Source organism: Lepisosteus oculatus, chromosome 12, assembly GCF_040954835.1.
Source record: "Lepisosteus oculatus isolate fLepOcu1 chromosome 12, fLepOcu1.hap2, whole genome shotgun sequence".
In the NCBI taxonomy this organism is placed as follows: domain Eukaryota; kingdom Metazoa; phylum Chordata; class Actinopteri; order Semionotiformes; family Lepisosteidae; genus Lepisosteus; species Lepisosteus oculatus.
Genome location: NC_090707.1, coordinates 12,562,659 through 12,584,518, shown reverse-complemented (window position 1 = coordinate 12,584,518; position 21,860 = coordinate 12,562,659). Strand labels below are relative to the sequence as shown.

The window sequence follows — 21,860 nt, the reverse complement described above, 5'->3', positions numbered from 1 at the left end:
TTAGCCTTATCGAACATCTGTGAGATGAGCTGAATGACTAGTAACTTGTAGAGCTCAGAGAGCAGTGAAAACACATGCTTATCCAAGCCCTACTAGAAAAATGGGAGAGAATCACTCAAGCCAGCATCAGTAATCTGTGGCTAAGCATGTGTTGTACATTTACAGTGTATTGCTTCTGTCATCAGTCACATACACTATTACTTGTGATTTTCACAGTGGACACCCTGATGATTGACACGGTTAATAAAGAATGTTAAGCAGCAAAATGAGTGTAACTACAGCATATATGTGTTCAATAAAATGTCAGTACACCTGTTACAAAAAAGATGGTCTTTTTCCTGATAACTTTGTAAATGCTTTCCAATCTAGCAATAAGAAATTTTGATGCTCAGTATTTTCAATGTTGCGGAAAATATCGTTTTCAAAATGTATTTTAATATTTTTAAAGGAAAAATATTTTTTATAGAGAGCACATCAGTTCAGTTTATTTGTTATATCCACAAGTGTGATAAAATGCTTATTTGGATGTTTGCTCCAGTACAAAGACATTATGAAAACACCAAAGCATCAACACAAAACAGCAGCAACAACAGCAATGATAAATAATATACATCTTAAATGCAAATCAGCAGAAGCAGTGTGAAAAAAAAACATCAATGTGAGTCAGTGGTAGAGGTAGAATTACAATAATCTGATAGTTTGGGAGAAGAAACTGTCTCTGCAGATTCAAAGACAGTTTCTTCCTGCATTTGTGAATTTCATTATTTTTACCATGTTTTCAGTAATTGTGATTATAGTGTGCCTCCTCTGATACAATCATATCATTACAAATACATTTATAATAGATGTCTGCATTTGTTTCCTCTTTCACTGGGTATTAAAACAATTGGAGTACCAGCTTCATTTTTGGTTGAACACAGATGTCCACAAGACCTGTGCAGAAGTCAGAATGCCAGGGTACCACTGCTTATAATAGCTGCTTATAATAGCCATTTTTATAATAGCTGCAGCAAATATACCACTCTGAAGCATGCTCTAAGGGGATTGTTAAATTTCTACAAATCAGGGCCTGGTTAATACCTTGATGGAAGACATCAAACTAAAATCAAGTGCTGCTGGAATATTGGATGGTGCTCTTATTTCAAGACTAGAAACTCCAGACCAGTGTGCCATTATGGTGAATGATGGTGAGACTATACAGAATGCTGTATTTTGTGCAAGAATCTAAACCAGAGCTGCATAATTCTGGTCCTAGGGGGCCAAAGTAGATTTTCATCCAACCACAGCTTCTGAGTACCAAAATCTGAGTTTTGCAAGACTGCTTGCCAACCTCCTGACAGTACTTTGACCAAATTATAATAGATGATATACATTCTTATCCTTACCTCCTTTAAAATTTGTTTTTAGTCCAATCAATGGTCCCCAAATCTCTCCCTCAAAAAATTATAATCTATTCTGGTTATAGTAATAGCTAAAAATAATATTCCTTGATCTTTTTTTTCTTTGTAAAATCAAACCTCAAAGAGCAACCTACCCAGACTACCTACATGTACATTTGTTAATGATGACTAGTGTTTTTTTTAGGTCAGGTCTTGTAATGAACTACACTGAATGAGAACTGGACATTGCAGGTTTTTCCTTTACCAGCTGGTGTGTAGTACTGTTACAAAGCAAACATGCACCCTGGTTTCTACAATAAACATCACAGGTTGTGAGACCTCTATGACTTTTAATTTTAATTTTAATGCCTTCTGAACTGGCTTACTCAGAACACTTTACTTGTTAAACGTTTATTGGGTGAAATGTAAAAAGGAAAATGTTCTGTAATGATGCTTTGTTTAAGCCCGTTAAAGTAATTTTATTTTAAGACAAAGAGCCGTGGGAACTTAAAAATTAAACACAGGCTGCCCTTTTCTTCAGACACCATTGCCTGGAATTTTTCTGAAAATGTTCCTGAAAAACAAATTCTACAGTAATATATATGTAAATTTAACTAAGTTTCATTAATCCCCGGACAATAATATACAGTATGTAATATCTTTGAAGTGAAAATCAGTTTTGTCTGGTACTCAGCCTCACTTCATTTATAATTATTAGGATTATCAGTGTTGTGCCTTGTTTCTTCTCAGTTTCTCAGTTTTCACCTCACATTGTTTGGAATAAATCTGCTTTCAACAAGAGCTTTGGAAGCCCTCAGCAGAACTGTTATGATAATAGCTTTATCATAGTGGAACATTCACATCCTTTTCCTATTGGGCTTGCTGGTACAGGTTTAATATCGGATTTTACTACAGTAATGTGAGAACATTTTGGAAGGTGAGTATCACATATACTAAAAGATGCAATCTAGAAAAAATGAGCTGCTTGTATCTCTTTTATAAAGATATAAGAGGGTACTTTAAGTGGCGGTTATTATAAGAGGGAAGGGAAATTTTAAAATACAAATCAAGTAACCTGCTCTGGAACTCATAACCCAGTTTATAAAAACAATGAGAAAGGAAGCTTATTACATTTCCACAATCCTGACATTTATTTTTTTCTGGACTGTGACACAGTTGAATAAATACTGATAATTTGTTCAGCACAAAAGCTTTTTGCCAGCGAAGTACTTGTTGTAGGAACTGTCAAGCCTCTTGTGACCTGAAAAAAAATTATCAAGGAGGAAGAGGAGTGTATTTGGTCCGCAGGGGAAAAGCCTCATCTCCAGGTGTCACATCTCTGTGGGATGGAGAGATACGGTCCACTCACTTCTAAGATATAGTGTATAACCTCATCAGTTCGTCTGGCGCAAACTAGTAAATCATTAAGCAGAGTCTGAAGTTAGCATGTAAGCTGATAAATGGATCATTTCAGTACTGAGAAAATGTGCAGAGTTTCAGTGAAATGTAAACTTTTATGGCCTTTTATGGCTGTAAAATGGGTAGTTATGACAGTGTGAGCAAATGTTACAGTTATTGTCAATTAGGAGTTTCCACCAGACTAGCGGACCATAAGCAGAAGATACCATGATTTTCCATCTTACTGAAATGGATGATCATTTTTTTTTCAGCGTATAATTAACATCATTTAAAAAACCCAACAAGTGACTGCAGCTGAAAAATTGTAACACCTTTGGAGTTTTTTACATGTTGTGTCTGTCTCTTTGTCATAAGCCTTTGCTCCTATGCTATTGAATGAAATGTTGTATTTATGAATTACAAGACCACTGATTCAAACAGATTGATTGAACTGATTGCAGTTTAACTTCTTGGCAAACTGTAACATTCCTGCTATTACTGCTATTACTGTTACATTGGATGTCCAAAATAATGAGTTCTTATTAATGTACTTACAAGGTGCCTAAACAGCAGGGTGGTTAAGGGGCTTTGGACCTGCAGCTTGGGTGTGGGTTGAAATCTTGGCTGGGCTACTGCTGTTATATCCTTGATCAAGTTTCTTTACTCGGATTGCTCCAGTTAAATGCCCTGCTGTATAAATGGATACTTTCCAAGTTGTCAATTTAACTTAGCTTCAACTATTCCCTTGCATTTATATGGCACATTTCTCCTAAATAGTCTTTAATTTTGTTCTCCGTTATTTAAGTGTTGAAAAAATGATAACTGGTTTTACAGATGGACATGACATAGTGTTTCGAGCAGTCCATGATGATGAATAGAAAGAGACCCTATGCTTTAAACCTTTATATGCAGTTTGCCTTTTATATTTACTTTACATATGCTTTTATTCTATAAGTGTACTTTTGAGATGTGTAAAGCCGTCCTGAAAATACCTTAAATAAATAAAAGATCAAATAAAAGAGTACCTGATTAACTTAATGAAAGTAAGAGCTTGAAAGATAGTGATCTTGGGCCTGGATTTGCTAATATGCTGGGGAATTCACACCAAATATAGTTTGACATTAGGTTTATGCATCACAAAAATGTTTTCACAAAACAAAAATACAAAAAGGCAGCTTTCGTTAGATTGGACTGCTGTCAGAACTGTTGTGTAGATCATTAAAAGGAATTCAACGCTGACCTAGAGGACAGAATAATTAGCTGATTTAAAATATCTCTCATTTGAGAGTAACATTAGTTGAATCCAGGTCTAGGAGTGAGAGTAAAAAAAATATGAGCTTTGAGCTGAGGAATGGAGGGATGATTTAAATGCTCTTGTTCAACAGCTTGAACAATTGTAACCTTAGGGTCCATATCCCTTGAAGTCTAAGATGCTGCTGTGATTTATTAACACCCTAGTAACTGCCAGTGGAGGGACCAGGACTGGATCCATCCTGTAATAAAAGTTGTTGGCCCCCTCAAAAAATCTGTTTATTATTTATTATCTATAGACATTTTTAATTAATCTAGTTTTTTTACACTAGCAAAGATATTAAAGCTGGATATTCAGCCTTTTATAGGATTTATTTTTGAAGGGCTATTTTTCTTTGTGGCTTATCCTACACCCTCAGATTTAATCAAATTTTATTTCAGTGCTAATTTTCATAAGTGACATGATTTACTGCAGTTCATACGTTCCCAGGACCAAACCAGGTCATTTATCTTCCCTAGATACTTGTTAAGGGAATGTTCTCTGTCCTGAAGGAGGATTGAACTAAGCTCGTTTAGTCAAATAAAATATAAGATGATTTTTTCGCTGTAGTGGTCTCTTCTTGTTATTGTCATGTTTGTGCTGTTTTTCCCCAAGTTACAGTAGATGCACAATGTCCGACCTAAACCCTTTATCTTTTCTTTAGACTTTTCACAAATGTTAGCTATGAGGTGCTGTCTTCGCGTTTAACTGGACTTTGTAACCCAAGGAGAAAAATAATGTTATCTGCTCAAAAAAACAAAAACAATTCAGGTCTCATGACAACCCAGATAAAACACAAGACAGGTGGAGGAATTCATTTCTATAATCACACAGCCTGGCTTTAAATGTTACCTTTTCTCTGACATAAAGACAGTGTCGTCACCAGGGGTTACACAAGGAATGCATCAGCACTTGATGGGGTCCCAGTAGCAGAGCAAGCGGGACTTGTCTTTAATTTCACCTCACTTGGAAAGCTGAAAACCTATGCAATCCCCAATTGTGTAGAAATATGCAAGTGAGTACCTCTACCTCCCATAGTAAACGTAAAATGTACAGGCATGTAAATATAGCTCTAGCTCTGCTTAGAGATAATGTCTGAAGGCCTTGTTTGCTCTGAGAGCCTGTAAGTCCGTTCCAAATATAGAAACGATGCAAGGGACAGGATAGTGATGCTTTTATTCCTGACTTGGGCTGTAATACCATGATAAGTCACATGACTGGTTCAGATAATATGAAGGTTGAGTTCAGAACATCAGTGTAACCTGCTGAAGGTAACCATTCTCAATGATATGAGGCAAATGTCATTCTCCTTATATCCTTTGGAACAGTTTCTTGCTAGCAAAATGTATTTTCACCTCCAACCACTGCCAGACATCTGACAAATATTAGACGTGAATTTCTGGAATGGAGATGGAGTTGTATTCAAAACACTTTTGTCTCCCATTATCATCAATTACCTGAGAGTCTGAACTAGATGTTCATATTAATATGTTTTTTTAGAGCAAAAGCTTGGGTTTGTGCAGGAATGGCCACTGTTTTAACTGAATCGTCTTTTGGAGGAGCGTAATTCTCAGGCAGAACAACAAAACAATATTATGTTCTTTAAACTGATAAATTGTATTACTCATTGAGATCTTCCTTTGCATTGCACAGAATACCACTATTTTTTCAGAGCTATGACCAGGGCTATACATCATTTTTGTTCTTTAGAGAACATTAAAAGCATTCATGGCAGCTTCATCTGTATTTGCAAGTATCAGTATTTGTTTCAGCAATATTTCTGATAATGAAGCATACCTAATCTGTTTCAGGTAAGGGAGTGTATCTAAGTGGGTAGATATTTGAAGGGAGCCAGGCAAAGGTACATCACATACATATTTAAGTAACTGTTTACAAATAAGCAACAGAAAGTCATGCGATGCTAAAGACCCTCTGCTTCAGCAGCCATCATAACCAGGACTGAATGTATTGCTCCTTACTTGTTTTTCTGAGATTATTTTATTGAGAGAAATAACTGGCATATATTAAAACCCTGTTGTCATTGTCAAAATCACATTTGAGTCTTTAAACGTGTTTCAGATTATAACCAGGCCTAAAAGAATTGACTCTTAAATTACCAAATAAGTCAACCTTGCTTGACATCATGCTCAAACTCTCCTGCCAGTTACCAGCCGAATATATTTTCTACAGATCTCAGAGATAATTTTTTCATAACATGTGTGAGCAGCGTCTTGAAAACCCTGGCTTCTGATTTTATCTAAAAGACATCTTATTAATGTCAATGAACAGGCTTTTTTGCACTAGCTGGTTTTAATCAACTAAAGCAGAAATCGTCACATACAGTCAGCCAAGGATACTTGAATCTTATTTTTTATTAAATGTTTTAGCAATATTCTCAACAATATTTTGTTTAGAGTTGAAAATAGAATTAGTTTGTGGTTTTAACCGAAGCTAACAACTTTAATTGAGCAAAAAATTCTAGCTTTGTGAACTGATAGTGCCTTTGGGAATCCCACTGATTGGCTCTCCTTCAGACCAATTAGAAATAAATGCACACAAACCATTAGAAGCTCTAATGAGCTACTACAACCATCAATCTTTCTCTTTCTCTACCCTCTTAGGCAATCATTTGACATTTTGGTTTTACATTAAAATTATAGGGACCAAATCATCACGTTTTCATTTACCAGTTTCATTTACAAACAAAAATAATGTGACAGACAAAAAGCAAATGACTAATTCATTCAAGGAACAGTTTATTAATAATAGTTGTATTTCAGAAGCCAACATTTTCAAACAATACTGTTGATTCATTTGAGTTTTCAGTCAAATTCCAGAGTCACTTACATTTGATGATGTAGCCAATGGGTTTTATTAAACTGACAGTAAGATGTCTGCCAATCACAATGGTATTGAACCATTTTTGATAAAACTTGCTGCTCTTATACAAACAGAAATGGAGACCGGAAGCACCCTTGTCAATGTAGTTGACAAATCAGACCCTGACTGTTATAGATCTCTATCAATTTTATCTCTAACGAACATATAAAACATTTATTTTAAGCTCTTCTTTAAGCTCTTCTTTACATACAGTAGTAATTCGATTTTCTCTGATTTGCAGGCTAGTTTTCTGGGCTCAAAATGTGTTACAGCAGTCTTAAAAGTTCTCAGTGATATTATAAAGTCACTCCACAAACTTCACACTTGTGGAGTTATCTTTATTGATGTGCAGTATCTAGTGCTTTTGACACTATGGGTCACTTACTTTTTCTAAGTTTCATAGTATATGTTTGAAGTCAGTTCCTTCCCTTTGTTTTAGAAGTGTTAACAAAATCATAAGCAGTCTGAAATCTGACCATTGAACTGCACAATTTTCTATCCTGGTCTCTATTTTTGCCATCTGTATGATAAATTCTGCTCCAGAAATAGACTCACCTTATCATCTGTAACATAGCTGTAACTTTAAAATAAGCAGATGTCAGGGAAAACCAACATACAAACACGGCCATAATATAAAATTAAATTTTACAAATAATTACAGTATGCAAATAAATAAACCAAAACATGAAAAAATAAAAGCCTAACCTCCTCTTTGAGCTCTACCTGGACTTCTTCAAAGTTCCTTCTACATGAATAGTAAGGCAGCTAAACTGCTTATCTCTCAGCTGCAAGACCAAGAGACCAGAAACTCTCCAAACACAATGTCTTCTCTCTGAAATTCTTCCAGGTCACTTCCTTCTACATGTGGTACATAGCAGAGGATCTGCTCTCCTTCTGGACAGTGTATAGGCAACAGTGGAAGCCTCTGTCCTGTTTTGTTAAGTGTCACCTTGCACCAGTTGTTCAGGTGACTGAGGGTGACAGGTCATTCCTCAGAATTCTGGGCAATGTAGTACAGACTGGAGCTGCCATCTTGTCTGAATCTGCCACCTTGTATCTGTCAGTAATGACAGATCTGCAGCTTAGGATCGGTAAAAGTTCTTCAGACTTTCTGTGAACTACGAGTTCTGCTAAACCCTGATAAAACTTTATGCTATTAAAATATAAAATTTGTTGTTATTGTTTAAACAGTAAATAATAAATTACAAATTGAAGTTAGGTCTAGACATGGTTTTGTATATCATGACAAATGTTGTTTTACATAGTCCTCTTGTCCAAATGCCTCAATGGTGATGACGTTTTCAAAATGTCCTTAGAAAAACAAAATCATTATTGATGCTGATTAAATCTTTTCTGCCTGACACTTGCACTTGTTAACACTGTAGCATTCTGTTACATTATGTCTTGTGGGGTCCTTTATATTTTATTGATTGTTCTTTTTCACTGATTTGTTTTCTGTGTGAAACTAGTCTAAGCCTCTTGGCAAGGTTGCTGTTGCAAATGAGAATTTGTTCTCAACATACAGTTCTGGTTAAAATATTTTTTTTTATTGTTTTATTGAGACTAAAAGGAGTATTATTGTTATTTAAGGTGGGTGATCTCTCCATTGTTTTGTTAAGGTAGGTTTATGTAAACAACACAATGTGGAAAGCCTCATGCTTCATAAAATGATGGCAGAAATGTGTTGAAGAATTTAAAATTAATCTTGATTGTCATCAAAAGTATATAGTGTCGGGAAAGTGATGAATGGAACCATTTGTATAAAAAGCGTAAAAGGCTCCCCAAAATAAATATACATTCAATTTTTTGGTGAAGGCTAAAAGGATACAGACTATTTTCTTTTTTTATTTAATTTTGTAGTGCTTTTGCACTGAAAATGGTGTACAACATGCATAATAATAGAGATTTTCAGTCTTTGTTTCCTTGGTGTCTCTTGATGATGATGTTCAGCGATCAATAATTCAGTATGTTTCTTTGCCAATCAACTATTACTCCCTAAAACATGTTTAGCTGTGACTAATGCAATTTAGAAATGCAGATCATTATAACTACCTCACTTCCCTGTTTTCTGGACTTAAACATCCTTCATTTATTCACCACTTTTTATGCCTTAAAACTGGCTCATTAATCTAAATTAGCTATGAATTCCTTGTAACACTGGACCAGTTTTAAACAAATACGGTTTTGGCTGAGTTTATTTTTTAATCTTATTTTGTCAGGAACCAATAGATTCCTCACACACTAGTAGACCCCATCTCTAAGCAGCGTCTCAATCAAAGCCATAAGAAAATGACAGCACAGTGAACTGATTTTGTAGAGAACCATTATGACTAATGGGACTGAGTGGAGCCTAATAAAGAATGGAAAGAGTTTGCAGTCAAGGGATTCGGAGTTCTCCTTTGTGTGGAAAAACAGCTATTTGAAACACAATATTTAATTGAATTGATTAAGGAAAAATATATTTTGTGTGTGTGTTCCAGCCCTCAAGTGTGTTTGCCATGTCTGTGCCAACAACACTTGTGAAACAGAGGGGGCCTGCTGGAACTCTGTGATGCTCATTAATGGCAAGGAAGAGGTGGCCAAGTCCTGTGTCTCTCCTTCTGAGATGAAAGGCCAGGTGTTCTGCTACAGCTCCAGGAATGTGTCAAAGAGGCAATGCTGCTTCACAGACTTCTGCAACAATGTCACCCTCCAGCTCCCCCGAGGTAAGGCTTTTTCGCAGTTTGCCTGCAATTTATTAATTCGATTTGGGGGGGATTTGCCTACCTCTCTGATTAGATTGTAAAGGCAGTGCTTTTATATAATAATAACCATTCATTACACTTATATAGCACTTTTCTGGACACTCCACTCAAAGCTCTTTACAGGTAATGGGGACTCCCCTCCACCACCACCACCAATGTGCTGCCCCACCTGGATGATGTGACGGCAGCCATAGTGTGCCAGAACGCTACCAACACATCAGTTATTAGTGGTGAGGAGAACAGAGTAATGAAGCCAATTCATAGGTGGAGATTATTAGGAGGCCATGATTGGTAAGAGCCAATTGAAAATTTGGCCAGGACACCAGAGTTACACGCCTACTTTTTTTTTCGAAACGCCCTGGGAGTTTTAATGACCACAGAGAGTCAGGACCTCGGTTTTACGTCTCATCCGAAGGACAGTGCCTTTTTACAATATAGTGTCCCCGTCACTATACTGAGGCATTAGGACCCACACAGACCGCAGGGTGAACGCCCCCTGTTGGCCCCACTAACACCTCTTCCAGCAGCAACCTTAGTTTTTCCCAGGAGAGCTTGAGTGGGTTGCCAGTTGTGAGTTGCAGGGTGATATGGCTGCTGGCCATTGATATATCGAGTTGAATGTCAGTTGTAAAAATAAAGGCAAGTAAGGTTTGACGGCATCCTTTTCAAATGAAAAATCTGTGTGGTTTCTAAGAATTTTGTATGCATTTATGATGAGTTTGTGAGGAGAATAGGTTAACAACATGGTAAATAATGAAATATAAATCCTGTTTTCTTCTGTGTAGCCCACCTAAATCTCATTTGTCTATTTATTTTAAATTTTGATGGATCTTTCTTTATTGCAGATAAAACACACAGTTACATTTTATGCTTTTAAATTTTAGATTTTTTCTTTTGACATCATTTACAATATACCGAGACAGCTCTGGAGGCTGATCTCAGTCAACTTTGGATTTCAATTTCCCTTAGTTTTCACAAGAAGCTCATTATATGTATATTGTAAAACAAACATTTCTAAGATGTGCAATCTTCATTTGTGTTTTTACGTTTCTATACACACATTTTGGAATCTGTACTTTTTATGGTTGATTTATACATCTTAACTTGAGGAAGGTAATACAATTTTGTCCTGTTTACCTAATATTAATCTTTTCGACCTTGAGGTTCACCTTACCACTGAGTTGCAAATAATGCTGCCACAGTGTGCCTATCATTACTTAACAAATATTTATGATTATTTAAAATAACTATGCAAAACCTGCATAATGATCCTGGTCGACAGTTTGTTAGGAGAGCTCTGCTTTTGTTTTTGCCTGTTGTGAGCAGACTGAATTGCTGTAATGTAGAGCAATATGCTGCTGTACAAGGAATGGCTGAGGAGAGAGTGGCAAGAAGCTGCTGTAGTTGTGCCTTGTGTGTGGGTGTCCTGTTTTTTTCATTTGTGCAGCTGTTCCTTTCATTTAGGATGAACTCTAGCCTGCTGTCTTCATGCCAGTTACTGCATGTCTAAAGCTTTAGTGAAATATAAACTGATATGTGATTGGAGATATCTCACTGTTATCGTCCCAAAACACTGGAATTAGGGTTTCAAAGCCTCCCACTGCTTTTCACTGCCTTGCCAGTGTCATTACATGACATTTAATACCATTTTTTCCAAGAAGCAGTTGGTATGTTTTTCATTCTGGTCAAAGAAATCAAAATGGTGTCACACAAGATTGGCAGGTCTGTCTTCGCAAAGTGAAATATATGTAACAAAAATGTGACAGAACATGCAGATGCTTTTATATTGTTTTTTTTTATTTTAACCCCTGATTTGCTGTGCGTCTGATATTTTATGAGACTCGCGTTTCCTTTTTAAATAAACATCCTAAATTTTTGGGAGGCTGTGAAACCAGTGTCTTAGATCAGTTCTGCTCTTTTTGTGACCTTAATAGAATTTCAAATTAAAATCTTCCATGTGAAGACTACAAGATACCAGTGTTTTTTTTATAATACCACTGATTTTACAAGGAATATTTTAATTTTAAGCTAGTTGGTTTCCCTGACAATTTCAGCTCTTCACTTTAAATCAATTTTTAAAAAAGCACTTTAAAAAATGTTCAAGCAACCATTTAACCACATGGGCTGCAAAGCAACAAGTGGAGGTTAATTTCATGCTGAAAAGTACAAAGAAAGTAAAAAAGCAGTTTTGTCTGTTTGACTGAGGGAACGAGAGAAAGTGTTGGAGGGATCTGAAGGACAGAAGAACAAAAGAATGAGCAGGTGAGAATGGGCGCAGCTGGGGAGAATGAATCGAAATCTGGGGTGAGTGTGAAAAGTGTGAACAATTCTGCAAATGAATGGAGAGCTTTTAAAAAGAAATGAGTCAACCAGTTGAGAACTACTGCAAGGTGTGATCCTACTTTGAAGAAAATCTTGGCTTCTGATGTCTTTCTGGAATAAGAGTATTAGAAGCCCTGAACAAGGATGCACTCAGAAAGAACATGACCAAGCATAATAAGGTAGAGGAGAGGTAAAAAGGAGAGCTGTTGCCTTGCGATTGAATCATCGTTATACTGTAGCAACATGTTCCCAGAAACAGGCTATTCTTCTTCCTGTTATGCCTGTGTAAATGGCAGGGTCCTTTCTGAAAGCATTGCAAATAAGTGAAATTGCTGGACAAACAAAATGTGTGATGAGGAAGAGGCCAGAGGGCTCACGTCTGTGTGGCTGTACTGTATTTCCTGCTGGATATTGCTTCTTGTTGCTGCAAAAGGTGCTTGACATGGATGGAAGCTGTGGATAAGGGTCAAGAGGGCTGCGTAGGTGAGCTGGTCAGCTGCATAAAATGGTTGTTGGGTCTAGGAGACAGGTGCCAGTTTAGGGTTCATCCTGTAAAATGGAGACGTTTAGAAAGGGTGTTGGGGTGAGGGTTGTGAGGGTTGGTTTTGACTCAGGCTGTTGCAGTGTGAGAGACATCCTAACTAATGAAAAAGAATGCATTTTAAGGTCCTTAATGCTTGATTGACTTCTGTTTTTTTACAGAAGTCAATCAAGCATCTCACTCCTCCTCCCTCCCAACCTTTGTTCTCCCGCTACTTTACCTTTGCCTACTGCCCTGTCTCTCTCACACCTGAAGAAGGCTCCACGGCCGAAACGTTGTGTTCTCTTTCTTCTTTTTTTCAGCATGGAATAAACCTATTACTTGTTCCTTTGCAGCCTACGCATGCTGACGCAGCTACCCACCTGAACTTCTGTTTTTTTATGTCTGAAAATCCCTCTGATCATTGTCCGTATAGTTTGGTTGGATGTTTTGCTCCTGCCAATTTACCATCACCAAGGTGACGGTAATTTTGGCTGCTTTGTGAGCAAATATGATGGTCTACCGGTTCCTTTAAATAGAAAAATAAATACTAATAAAAATGTTTTTGGACCCGTACCTACTAGCAGATGTCAGTACGCAAGTGTCTAGTGTATGTAGTGAGTCAAACTGATTAGTTTGAGTCAACACATTGCTTCATAAATAATTCAATTTGTAATTTAAAAAATGTTGGAGGGGTGATTTGATCAGATCGTGAAAATGCTGCATCCTTTGCAGACAATGCTACTAATTCATCTGCACCATTACTTCAGTGAAATATTGGAGGAATAATCAATTTCATATAGGAGATCCACAGGATGAGACGTTTTTTAGCTCGGAATAAAAATGCGTTGAGTTTGTGCATTTAAGGGAGAACTCTCAGTTTTCTGGGAACAAAGTGAGACTCTTTTGCCGAGTTTAGAAATGTTTGCCTTCCCTGTGGTGTGGGTGAAGCGGCAGGGATCAAATTAAAGTTTTATTGTCGTCAGCAGCTCCTCTCCGTTCCAATGATTGTTTCCCTGGTTACTGAATTGATTGTATGTACCGATGCATAAACATCAATAATAATATACAATTTCGGACATTTGGGGGACTGTAGGGAACACTTTTTGATGAATCAATTCACATTTTAATAGACCTGCAACTTAGATTGCAACTAAGTATCTTGTAGATAAGGAAAAATCCAAAAAAGAATAATGATTTTTATTGTGCATTGATGAGGTAGCATGGTTTAGCAGTGATTACCATGGGTTCAATTTCTGGGGTGCTATCTGTGTGGAGTATATTCTTTCCTTGTCCATGTGGGTTTCCTCCAGGTGCTCCAGTTTCTTCCCACAGTCCACATATAGACCTCTGGGAAATGTGGCCCTGGTGTGATTGTGTGTGTTTTTTGTCTACGTGTGCCCTGTGATGGATTGGTATCTTGTTTCACACCTGTTGCTTGCTGGGCTAGGCACTGGCTGCCTCTCTACCCTATACTGAATAATGCAGTTTGGAAAATGGATGGTTGTACAGTGGATTGAATAAAAAAATCTTCTGTCAATTTGGGAACTGTCCCAAACACTTCAAAGTGGGCTTAACTCTTGACCTTTTGTCATATTGATCACAAAACTCATTAGTCAGTAACACCCATCTCTATAATGCTCTACTGGATGGTGCTGAAATCAATGTAATTTCCTCAGGCTTAACATACAGATGCATTAAGCCAGCAATTCACCCTGTAGCACATTTCCCCCTGCCAATATTCTTACTTGCAAAATTTGGGGAATATAGTATCTAGAAATCACCATTATATTCATAGGTTATTGATGACGAGCAAAGTTCATTACAATTAGTAAACAACCCATGTTTCTAAAGAGTAAACAAAAGAAAGTATATGTAATAAAATGTAGAGTAATGTGCAACTTTCCACTCATACATGATAAAAAAATGACTAATAAACCATTTCCAAGTGTGGCAATACACAGGATTTCAATCATTTTATCAGTATTAAGTGGATTCAGACATTTACAAAACGTTTTTTTTTTGACAAATCAGTCTCATATTCATAAAGCAGTTCACAGGATATAGTCAGGAATTACATATTGTTCTTGGTAATTTCCAGTGTTAAATCCCTTAGTAAAGGATAATAGATTTCGAAAGAGCATAAAATACATACTGCAGTTTTTTAAGACATGTTGAGCAACTGATCATGTGATAGCAGTACCCTTGAGGATCCCTTCTCTAGGTCACAGTGTGCTTGTGGATCAAGTTGATGTTTTGAATTGATGTTGTTCAGAAGAGGACTTAGAATGAGCTGCATTTTTACAAATAGCAGAAGGCACTTCCATCACATCAAGGCATCTCTCTTGCTAATTCTTTTGTGTCGCTATTTCAGGACCAGCACAGTGAAGAGTGGTGAAATATAAACTCAAACAGAAATCTGTAATTCTGACATCACTACAAGATATTGAATGGTAAAATGGTTTTCATGGTATCCTTGGAGTCCTTATTTCTTCCTTCTCCCAAGTGTTTAGCAGTACAGGATAACAAGCTTTGGTTTCCCCAGGTTTGCCATTTCAGCCTTTGAGATACATTGAAACCCATGCACACATTCTGTGCGAGCCAACAGTTCCCCAAAAATGTGATGTCATTTTGGGTTGACAGAGAAATAACCCAGAGAATATGCTTAAATATTTAGCATTTATTTTACATTGTTAAGCAAGTACCAAAACCTCCAGTATGCCACCTGTTCTACTTCTGTTTTTTTCAAATTTGTAAACGCTGCTCTGAAAAGTATGCTTTGTGTCCACAAATAAATAGCACAGTATTCCGGTGTGAAAACTTCATATGTATCTTGTACATGAAACCCCTGTTTTAGTGTAACTTACTTTACAGCTGTGGTGGGGACATTGGGAATGACTTAGCAAATTGAACTAAGGGATATTTAGGCTAGCATGATTGAGAAATACCTAAATATGATTTTGGCATTGGAATTTACACACTTTTGGCACTCCTAATAGGCCATAGGATATTTAATTAAGTAATCACCAAGTCCTAAAGAACATGTCCCCTGTCACCATATATAGTGTGGTCTAGAAAGAATAGTGTCACTTACGGGTCAACCAATTCGAATTCCAAAACTAAATGTTTTTTCTTTTATGTGTCCATTGATCCAAGTACTAGATTGCACTTGCAAGGCCCATATTGCCTGCTGGGATTCTGAGATTTATCTAAATCAGGCTTCAGGATTGTATGTCTGTTACTGATAATAAATAATTCCTTTAAAATAAATTTGCAAGAAAGCAGCACCAATATAGGTATTCAGTCAGAACTGTGAATTTCAGCTATTACAAATTATCTAGCAAAATAATGGCCTTTAAAATACAGTGATACACCATCAGTCACTCAGATAAATGCACTTAAACGAGAGGAGGACATTTCATCCTTGTTTTCCTTTCTCATTTTCCCAGGAAATATTTGTGTTCATACAATGAAGATTGAACTGTCATCCCCCTGAAGTGAAAACACTAAATTGTTTGATCTTGTAAATGCAAGTAGTATTAAAACCACTTCCATTGTCAGGATTCATTCATTTATGGGCCGGCCTAGTGGCCCAGCTGGTAAAGACAGGCCTTCTGAGCGTTTGGTGGGTTAAGTAATGTGATCCACACATGGCCAGTCTGAGCCTGGGTCGTGTCATTACTCGACTGCACAGGGATTCCTCAGGCAGTGATTTAGTGTTGCTGAGATAGGTTTGGCATTACTTGGCCTGGGCTCTGTACCTTCATCCTCCCAGGTGCCTGCAAGCTTGCAGTTACAGTGAGGCACAAACCCTTACTCCAGGCAGCGCTGCAGTATGAATGATGATGGATGATAACGAAAGGCTCAGTAAGTGGGCAATCTGCATTTCTTCATTCTGCCCTCATGGGTGAAGGGGTCATGTACAGTTGACAATTACCGTACAAAGGGCATATTGGCATTTCTAAATAATAAAAAACATTTCTGGGAAAAAAACAAACTAATATAGCATACACATTCAGTACCTACCTTGTTGGTGAGGGACACTTCTGTTTTTAATTTAACTAAAGGCAATGGAAGCTGTTGGGCAATAAATACTGAGCAAAAGAATGAGTATTCCTGCTTTTCTGAACTGCCATAAAAATGGACAATTGTCTGTTAAAGGAAGTGGAAACTAAAAAAGACAAAATGTTAATACTGCATTTAATTTTTAATTGAATACTCAAATTGAATTCCATTTAGGAATTATTGAATTATCACAAGCATTCATGCAGCATATGACCTATTGTGCTCACATATGCAGAGATAGAATGGAAGAACAGTGCATCTTTAAAGATTTTAAATTTAATTTTTTTTTCAATAAATAAAAATATGATGTGATGTAACATTTCAGGTGTGTGTTAAGAGATAAACTGTAGGTTACTGGTGGATCACTTTTTATATATATATTCAGTTGTAGATTAGAAATGTATTACATGTCTAGGATAGCTAATGTGTTGCTCAAGAAAACCCTGTTATCTGTAACAGTAACTTTCACCTCAGGTCTTTAGAACAAGGAGTTCTGCTTATATGTGCTATCATTTCAGCCTTTAGTTGTATTGTCTCAGTCTTTTTTATTATAGAATTCATGGTATGATTTGTTGAAGAGTGAAAGGTTTTTCAAAAAATTAAATTTAAAGGGAAATACTGTGCAGTACAGAATTACAGAAGTACAGAATTTATATCTAGTATGGCCAGGTTTTGCCCTTGTCAGCTACTGGGTGTTATTACAGCATATTAAGAAGGAAGTGTTCACACTGATTCCCAAATTTATATTGAGCTCATTTTCGTGACATAGACTCATTGTGTCTGGAAGCTATCTGCATCTCCAAAGTAGGTATTAGCACTCCAGGGAATTTGTGCTTATGACCTGCTAATGCAGTGGATCAGTAACTGGTCTGTTGAGGGATCTACTCAGCTCCAGCTGGCTGAGGACATTTTAAATGGGCTTTTGGGGAAAAGTGCAGAAGCAAAACACATTTCGAAACACTCTAAGTTGATTGTTTTCACATTTTCAACATGTACTTTGCAATACAGACTTTGTAAAAGAGTAAATACATGTTTTGAACTCGGGGTTACATTTTGATAAAGAAAGTTGATTTAAAGAACTGATATATGAAATTGTCATGTTATCTGTGATATTTCAATATAAGGTTTTACCTAACAAAAACTTTTAATAAAATGTGGCTTGTTTCACAGTAAGGGAAAGTTATACAACTGGAGTCTTTCGCTAAATCCAATGCCTTCAGACACTTGTACAGTTTTTACATTTTGTTTTTTGAAAGCATGCATTCATGACACTTTGAAGTACACTTTGAATTAGTATGTTACGTACTAAACTGGCTACAAGTATGTTATATACTAAACTTACTACACACATTCAAAGCAAAACAAAAAGAAGTAAATTGAAAAGTACTGTAATATGAATAAAAAATGGAAAAGTTTGCATAAGTGTTCATATGCTAAGGATGCTGTAGCAAACCTTAGATTTACATGCACAAAATTACTTTAACAAGCCATACAGCTAGTTAAAGTGACCTTTGAACCACAATAGTGGTTGTCACAATTTCATAATAAAAACACCTGTTGTTGGTCAAGTATTAAATTAAAAGCAAAGACTCAACCATGAAGACTAAGTAGCTTTCAAAGCGAGTCAGGGATAAAGTCATTGAAACAGTTATACAAAACATCAAATCTTTTAATATGGCTGTGAGCACAGTCATCTGAGCAGCTGGGCAAGGAGATAACTGGTGAGGGATGCCACTGTGAGGTTAACAAAAGAGCTATATAGTTCAGTGCCTGAAATGGAAGAAAATGTTCATGAGCAACATCCTTCACTATACAAACTAGCAACTGATATTAAATCCCCGCTGCAGTTTGCAACAGATCATTTAAATTATTTGTCACATGAACTGCAAATATGTCTTTGTGGTCAGATGACACAATGTTGTAACTTTGGTGTATTTGCAAAGCATTATATCTGATGCAAAACCATCATTGGGCATCACCCAGTCAAGATCATTTCTACAATGAAGCATTGTGGTGGCAGCATCATGCTGTGAAAATGTTTCTGCTTAGCAAGGGACTGGAAAGGTTGTTACGATTAAAGAGACAATGAATGTGGAAAAGCATCGGGTAATACTATAAAGAAAAACTTGCTTCAGTTAGCTAAAAACTTAAAACTAGGGCAAAAATACACATTTCGGTAGTAGTATGACACAAAGCACAAGACCATAGATACACTGGGGTAGCCTAAGAATAAGAAAGTGAATGGCCTTGATTGACTTGATGCTTGATTCTTGTGAGAATCTGTATGAAGAATTGAAAGCTACTGTCCATAAGTGATCCCCAAGCAACTTAAGAGAGCTGGAGAAAATTTGCAAAGAAGAATGGGCAGAATTGCAGCAAACCAGTATGCAAAGCTGGTATAAATGTTCCCAAAAACACTTGCGGCTGAAAGTGCTGCCACCAGCTATTGAGTTCACGGGTCTGAATGCTTATGAAATCTGCATATTAATTTTTTTTTCTCTTTAGTTTTTGCTGGCATTTTCTGGAACTTATGTTACACTTAGAAGTCTTCGGCTTGAGCATTCAGGTTTTCAATACAATAGCAAGTTTAAACAACATGTAAGCATTATTTTTCATTTTCACAGAATGAGAAATGTCTGAATACTTTTGCAAGGCAATGTACCTCTGTGTTAATTTATTGGCATGTGTGTAAAAACCTCGTAGGGCTGACATTGTGTTTGGCAGGTGTCACGGCTGCCTTGCCTCTCTAGGGCACTAGGTTCGATTCCAGCCTGGGTTTTTTTTGTGTGGTATTTTTATGTTCTCCCCAACCTATGTAAAAACACAAATGTAATTTTCCTGAGTGCTCCAGTTTCCTCTCAACTTCCAAAGATATTCTGGCTTGAAAAAGATTAGAATCGTATCCTGTCCAAAGGTTTGGTACACTCTCATCCTGCCTCATGCCCTGTTGCAGTACGCTGTTTTTCTGGTGATAGATGGATTATAGAACATTTCTCTTGCTGGTACAGTAATTAATGTCCATGGTAAGTACACTCTGACAGCCTTACAGTATTCATTTTGTCTAGAATCTGTAATGCAAACATCCAGCATCTAAATTTCTACAGATGTTACTTTGTTCTAAATCGAAAGTGTATGGAAATATACTTAGAATGTAAGCATAGCCACAGGTTCTTCAAGAATTACAGGTCAGGATTTGTGTGAGATTAAATCCTGTCAGAGTGTCCTTGCATCGGACTTCTTATCAAACAGAAAGGACAAGGACAGAAATAAAATGCAAATTACAGGATATCTGTAACACGCCGTAATTACCAGGTATGCACATATGTTTTCAATGTGCTCTTCATTTTCATGAGGATACTTAGTTGATGTTTTTTAAGGTTGGTTCTGGTGTTTAGTATCTAAGACACTGTGATATGTGGTCCATTTGATTGTTCAATAGGTTAGTGTTCTGAAATGGATGGGTCTGAAAAACATGCGGGTTAGAAATTATTGCTGCCTAACATTTTTTACTAGAGTTTTGCTTCCACAAAGAAATAAAGATGAAGAAGAGCTGAAACTGATTTATTTAAAGATTTTTTATAGTATATAATGACAGATTGTATGCTGGAATGTCTGATAGACATTCTATTAAGGTCAGAGAGCAAGAACAATTGTATAATACCTTTGTATCTTAGCTCTGATGGTTAACAAACCACATGGATTTTCTTTTAAATATTGCTTTATTTCAAATATCATTATGCTTTCTGTGCCTTAAGTATGAACACAACAGTCATATTTCAAAAGTTGAGAAATTTTTACAACACAGCTTGTCTGGTACTTAGGCTGTTTTCCCATTTGGCAAACTCTCAAAACAATTAGTGTATAGAGTTCATTTACGTATTTTGTATTTCTTCATACTGCAGTATTAAGATTTAATTCTTCTTTTTATTTTTTTCTCCAAGAACTGAATGGTCCTTAAATGTACAAAATTGATGTACTGTACCTGTATTTCCTCTGTTTTAAATGTGTTGTGTTTGTCTAAATTATGACTTGTTACATATTTCTGTATTTGCTGTGTTTCCGGTTAGACTGTAAAAAACAAAAAAAAATGTTTTGATACAAAGTAATGACATTTTACCCACTTCCAACTGTTTGGTTTCTGTTTTTTATGTGTCTAGCTCATGTCGGTCTCTTGAATTGGCCATCGTACATGATTTACTTTTGTATACTTTTGTATATTTTCATATACAATTTCATTCTTTGTTTGTTGTTGACATGTTAGGAAAGAGAAAGCCACTAGATGGCATAATTATATCATTACTAATATCAATGTCTGATGGCCTTTGCAACCTAACAGTGCACCCTAGCATACTAACCCAACTTTCTTTTCCTTCCCCTCCAGTCTGTTTTTTTTAGCTTTTTCCACTTTATGATAGTTTCCTGAAACATTATCTTTACAAAGCAAATCTTATGTCTACCGAAGAAAATGAACCAGCATCTTTTGGAAAGTAGTATTCAGTTTCTTCACTTTCATTCACCACAGGGTTGAGTTCACTTGAGAGCCAGACCGTTGCAGTGTTTTTAAACTGTGGATGAACTTGTTCACTTCCTGTCAGGAGATGTACCAAGTATGGCTTCTTAGCCTATTGACAAGTATCAACATTAGCTGGCAGTCTATATATTTTCTACTATGAACAAGTCATATGAGCCCTGAAGTGCGAGAAAGTGATGAAGAATAATTAATTGAAAAGAAATGAAAAATGCATGGTATTGAGCATAAAAACATTTTGATATTGAGACAATTAAAACCTAAACTATGACAATGCATGCTGGGGGGGGGGGGGGGTGCAGGAGTTACTGTTAGATAACAGTTGTACAAGTGAATCCACATATTAATGGAAACTGCATTTGTCTTGTGCACTCAGGAAAAATCATGCAACACAGTGTCATTTGACTTCGCTCTGTGATCAGGATCAGGGCTACTTTCACCACTGATGAAAGAAATCCAAGATAAAAAGGCTAGTAATTAATAACAGTGTTATTAATTAAGTGAGACACAGACAAGGGTTTAATTAGTTTTAGCGGTTTGTTGATTGGCATCCAAAAAAGATTGCGTTATTGGCTCAAGCATGTGTGTCTGAGAGATGACAGCCTGATCATGAGGGCAGAATGTTCAGAGTCCATCATTTGAAGTAAAGCGGGAAGCAGCTATAAGTAACAGCAAGACAAACGAGGATAAGTGGCTCATATTGTTACCTGATAAGTAGTTAGGCCTCCTGTGA

The 21,860-nt window shown here is 36.6% G+C and overlaps 1 protein-coding gene across 3 annotated transcripts in view; it reads left to right on the top strand.

Annotated features, from left to right (window-relative positions):
* Positions 1-21,860, top strand: part of LOC102691429 (activin receptor type-1C) — a 42,694-nt gene that overhangs the window by 6,193 nt on the left and 14,641 nt on the right. For 2 of the 3 annotated variants that reach the window (XM_069196236.1, XM_015358779.2), the window contains exon 2: positions 9,429-9,653. The exons of the other annotated variant lie outside the window; for it this stretch is intronic. In XM_069196236.1, coding sequence (XP_069052337.1) covers positions 9,429-9,653 — 225 coding nt within the window. The remainder of the gene's footprint in view (positions 1-9,428; positions 9,654-21,860) is intronic. 3 annotated transcript variants of the gene reach the window in all.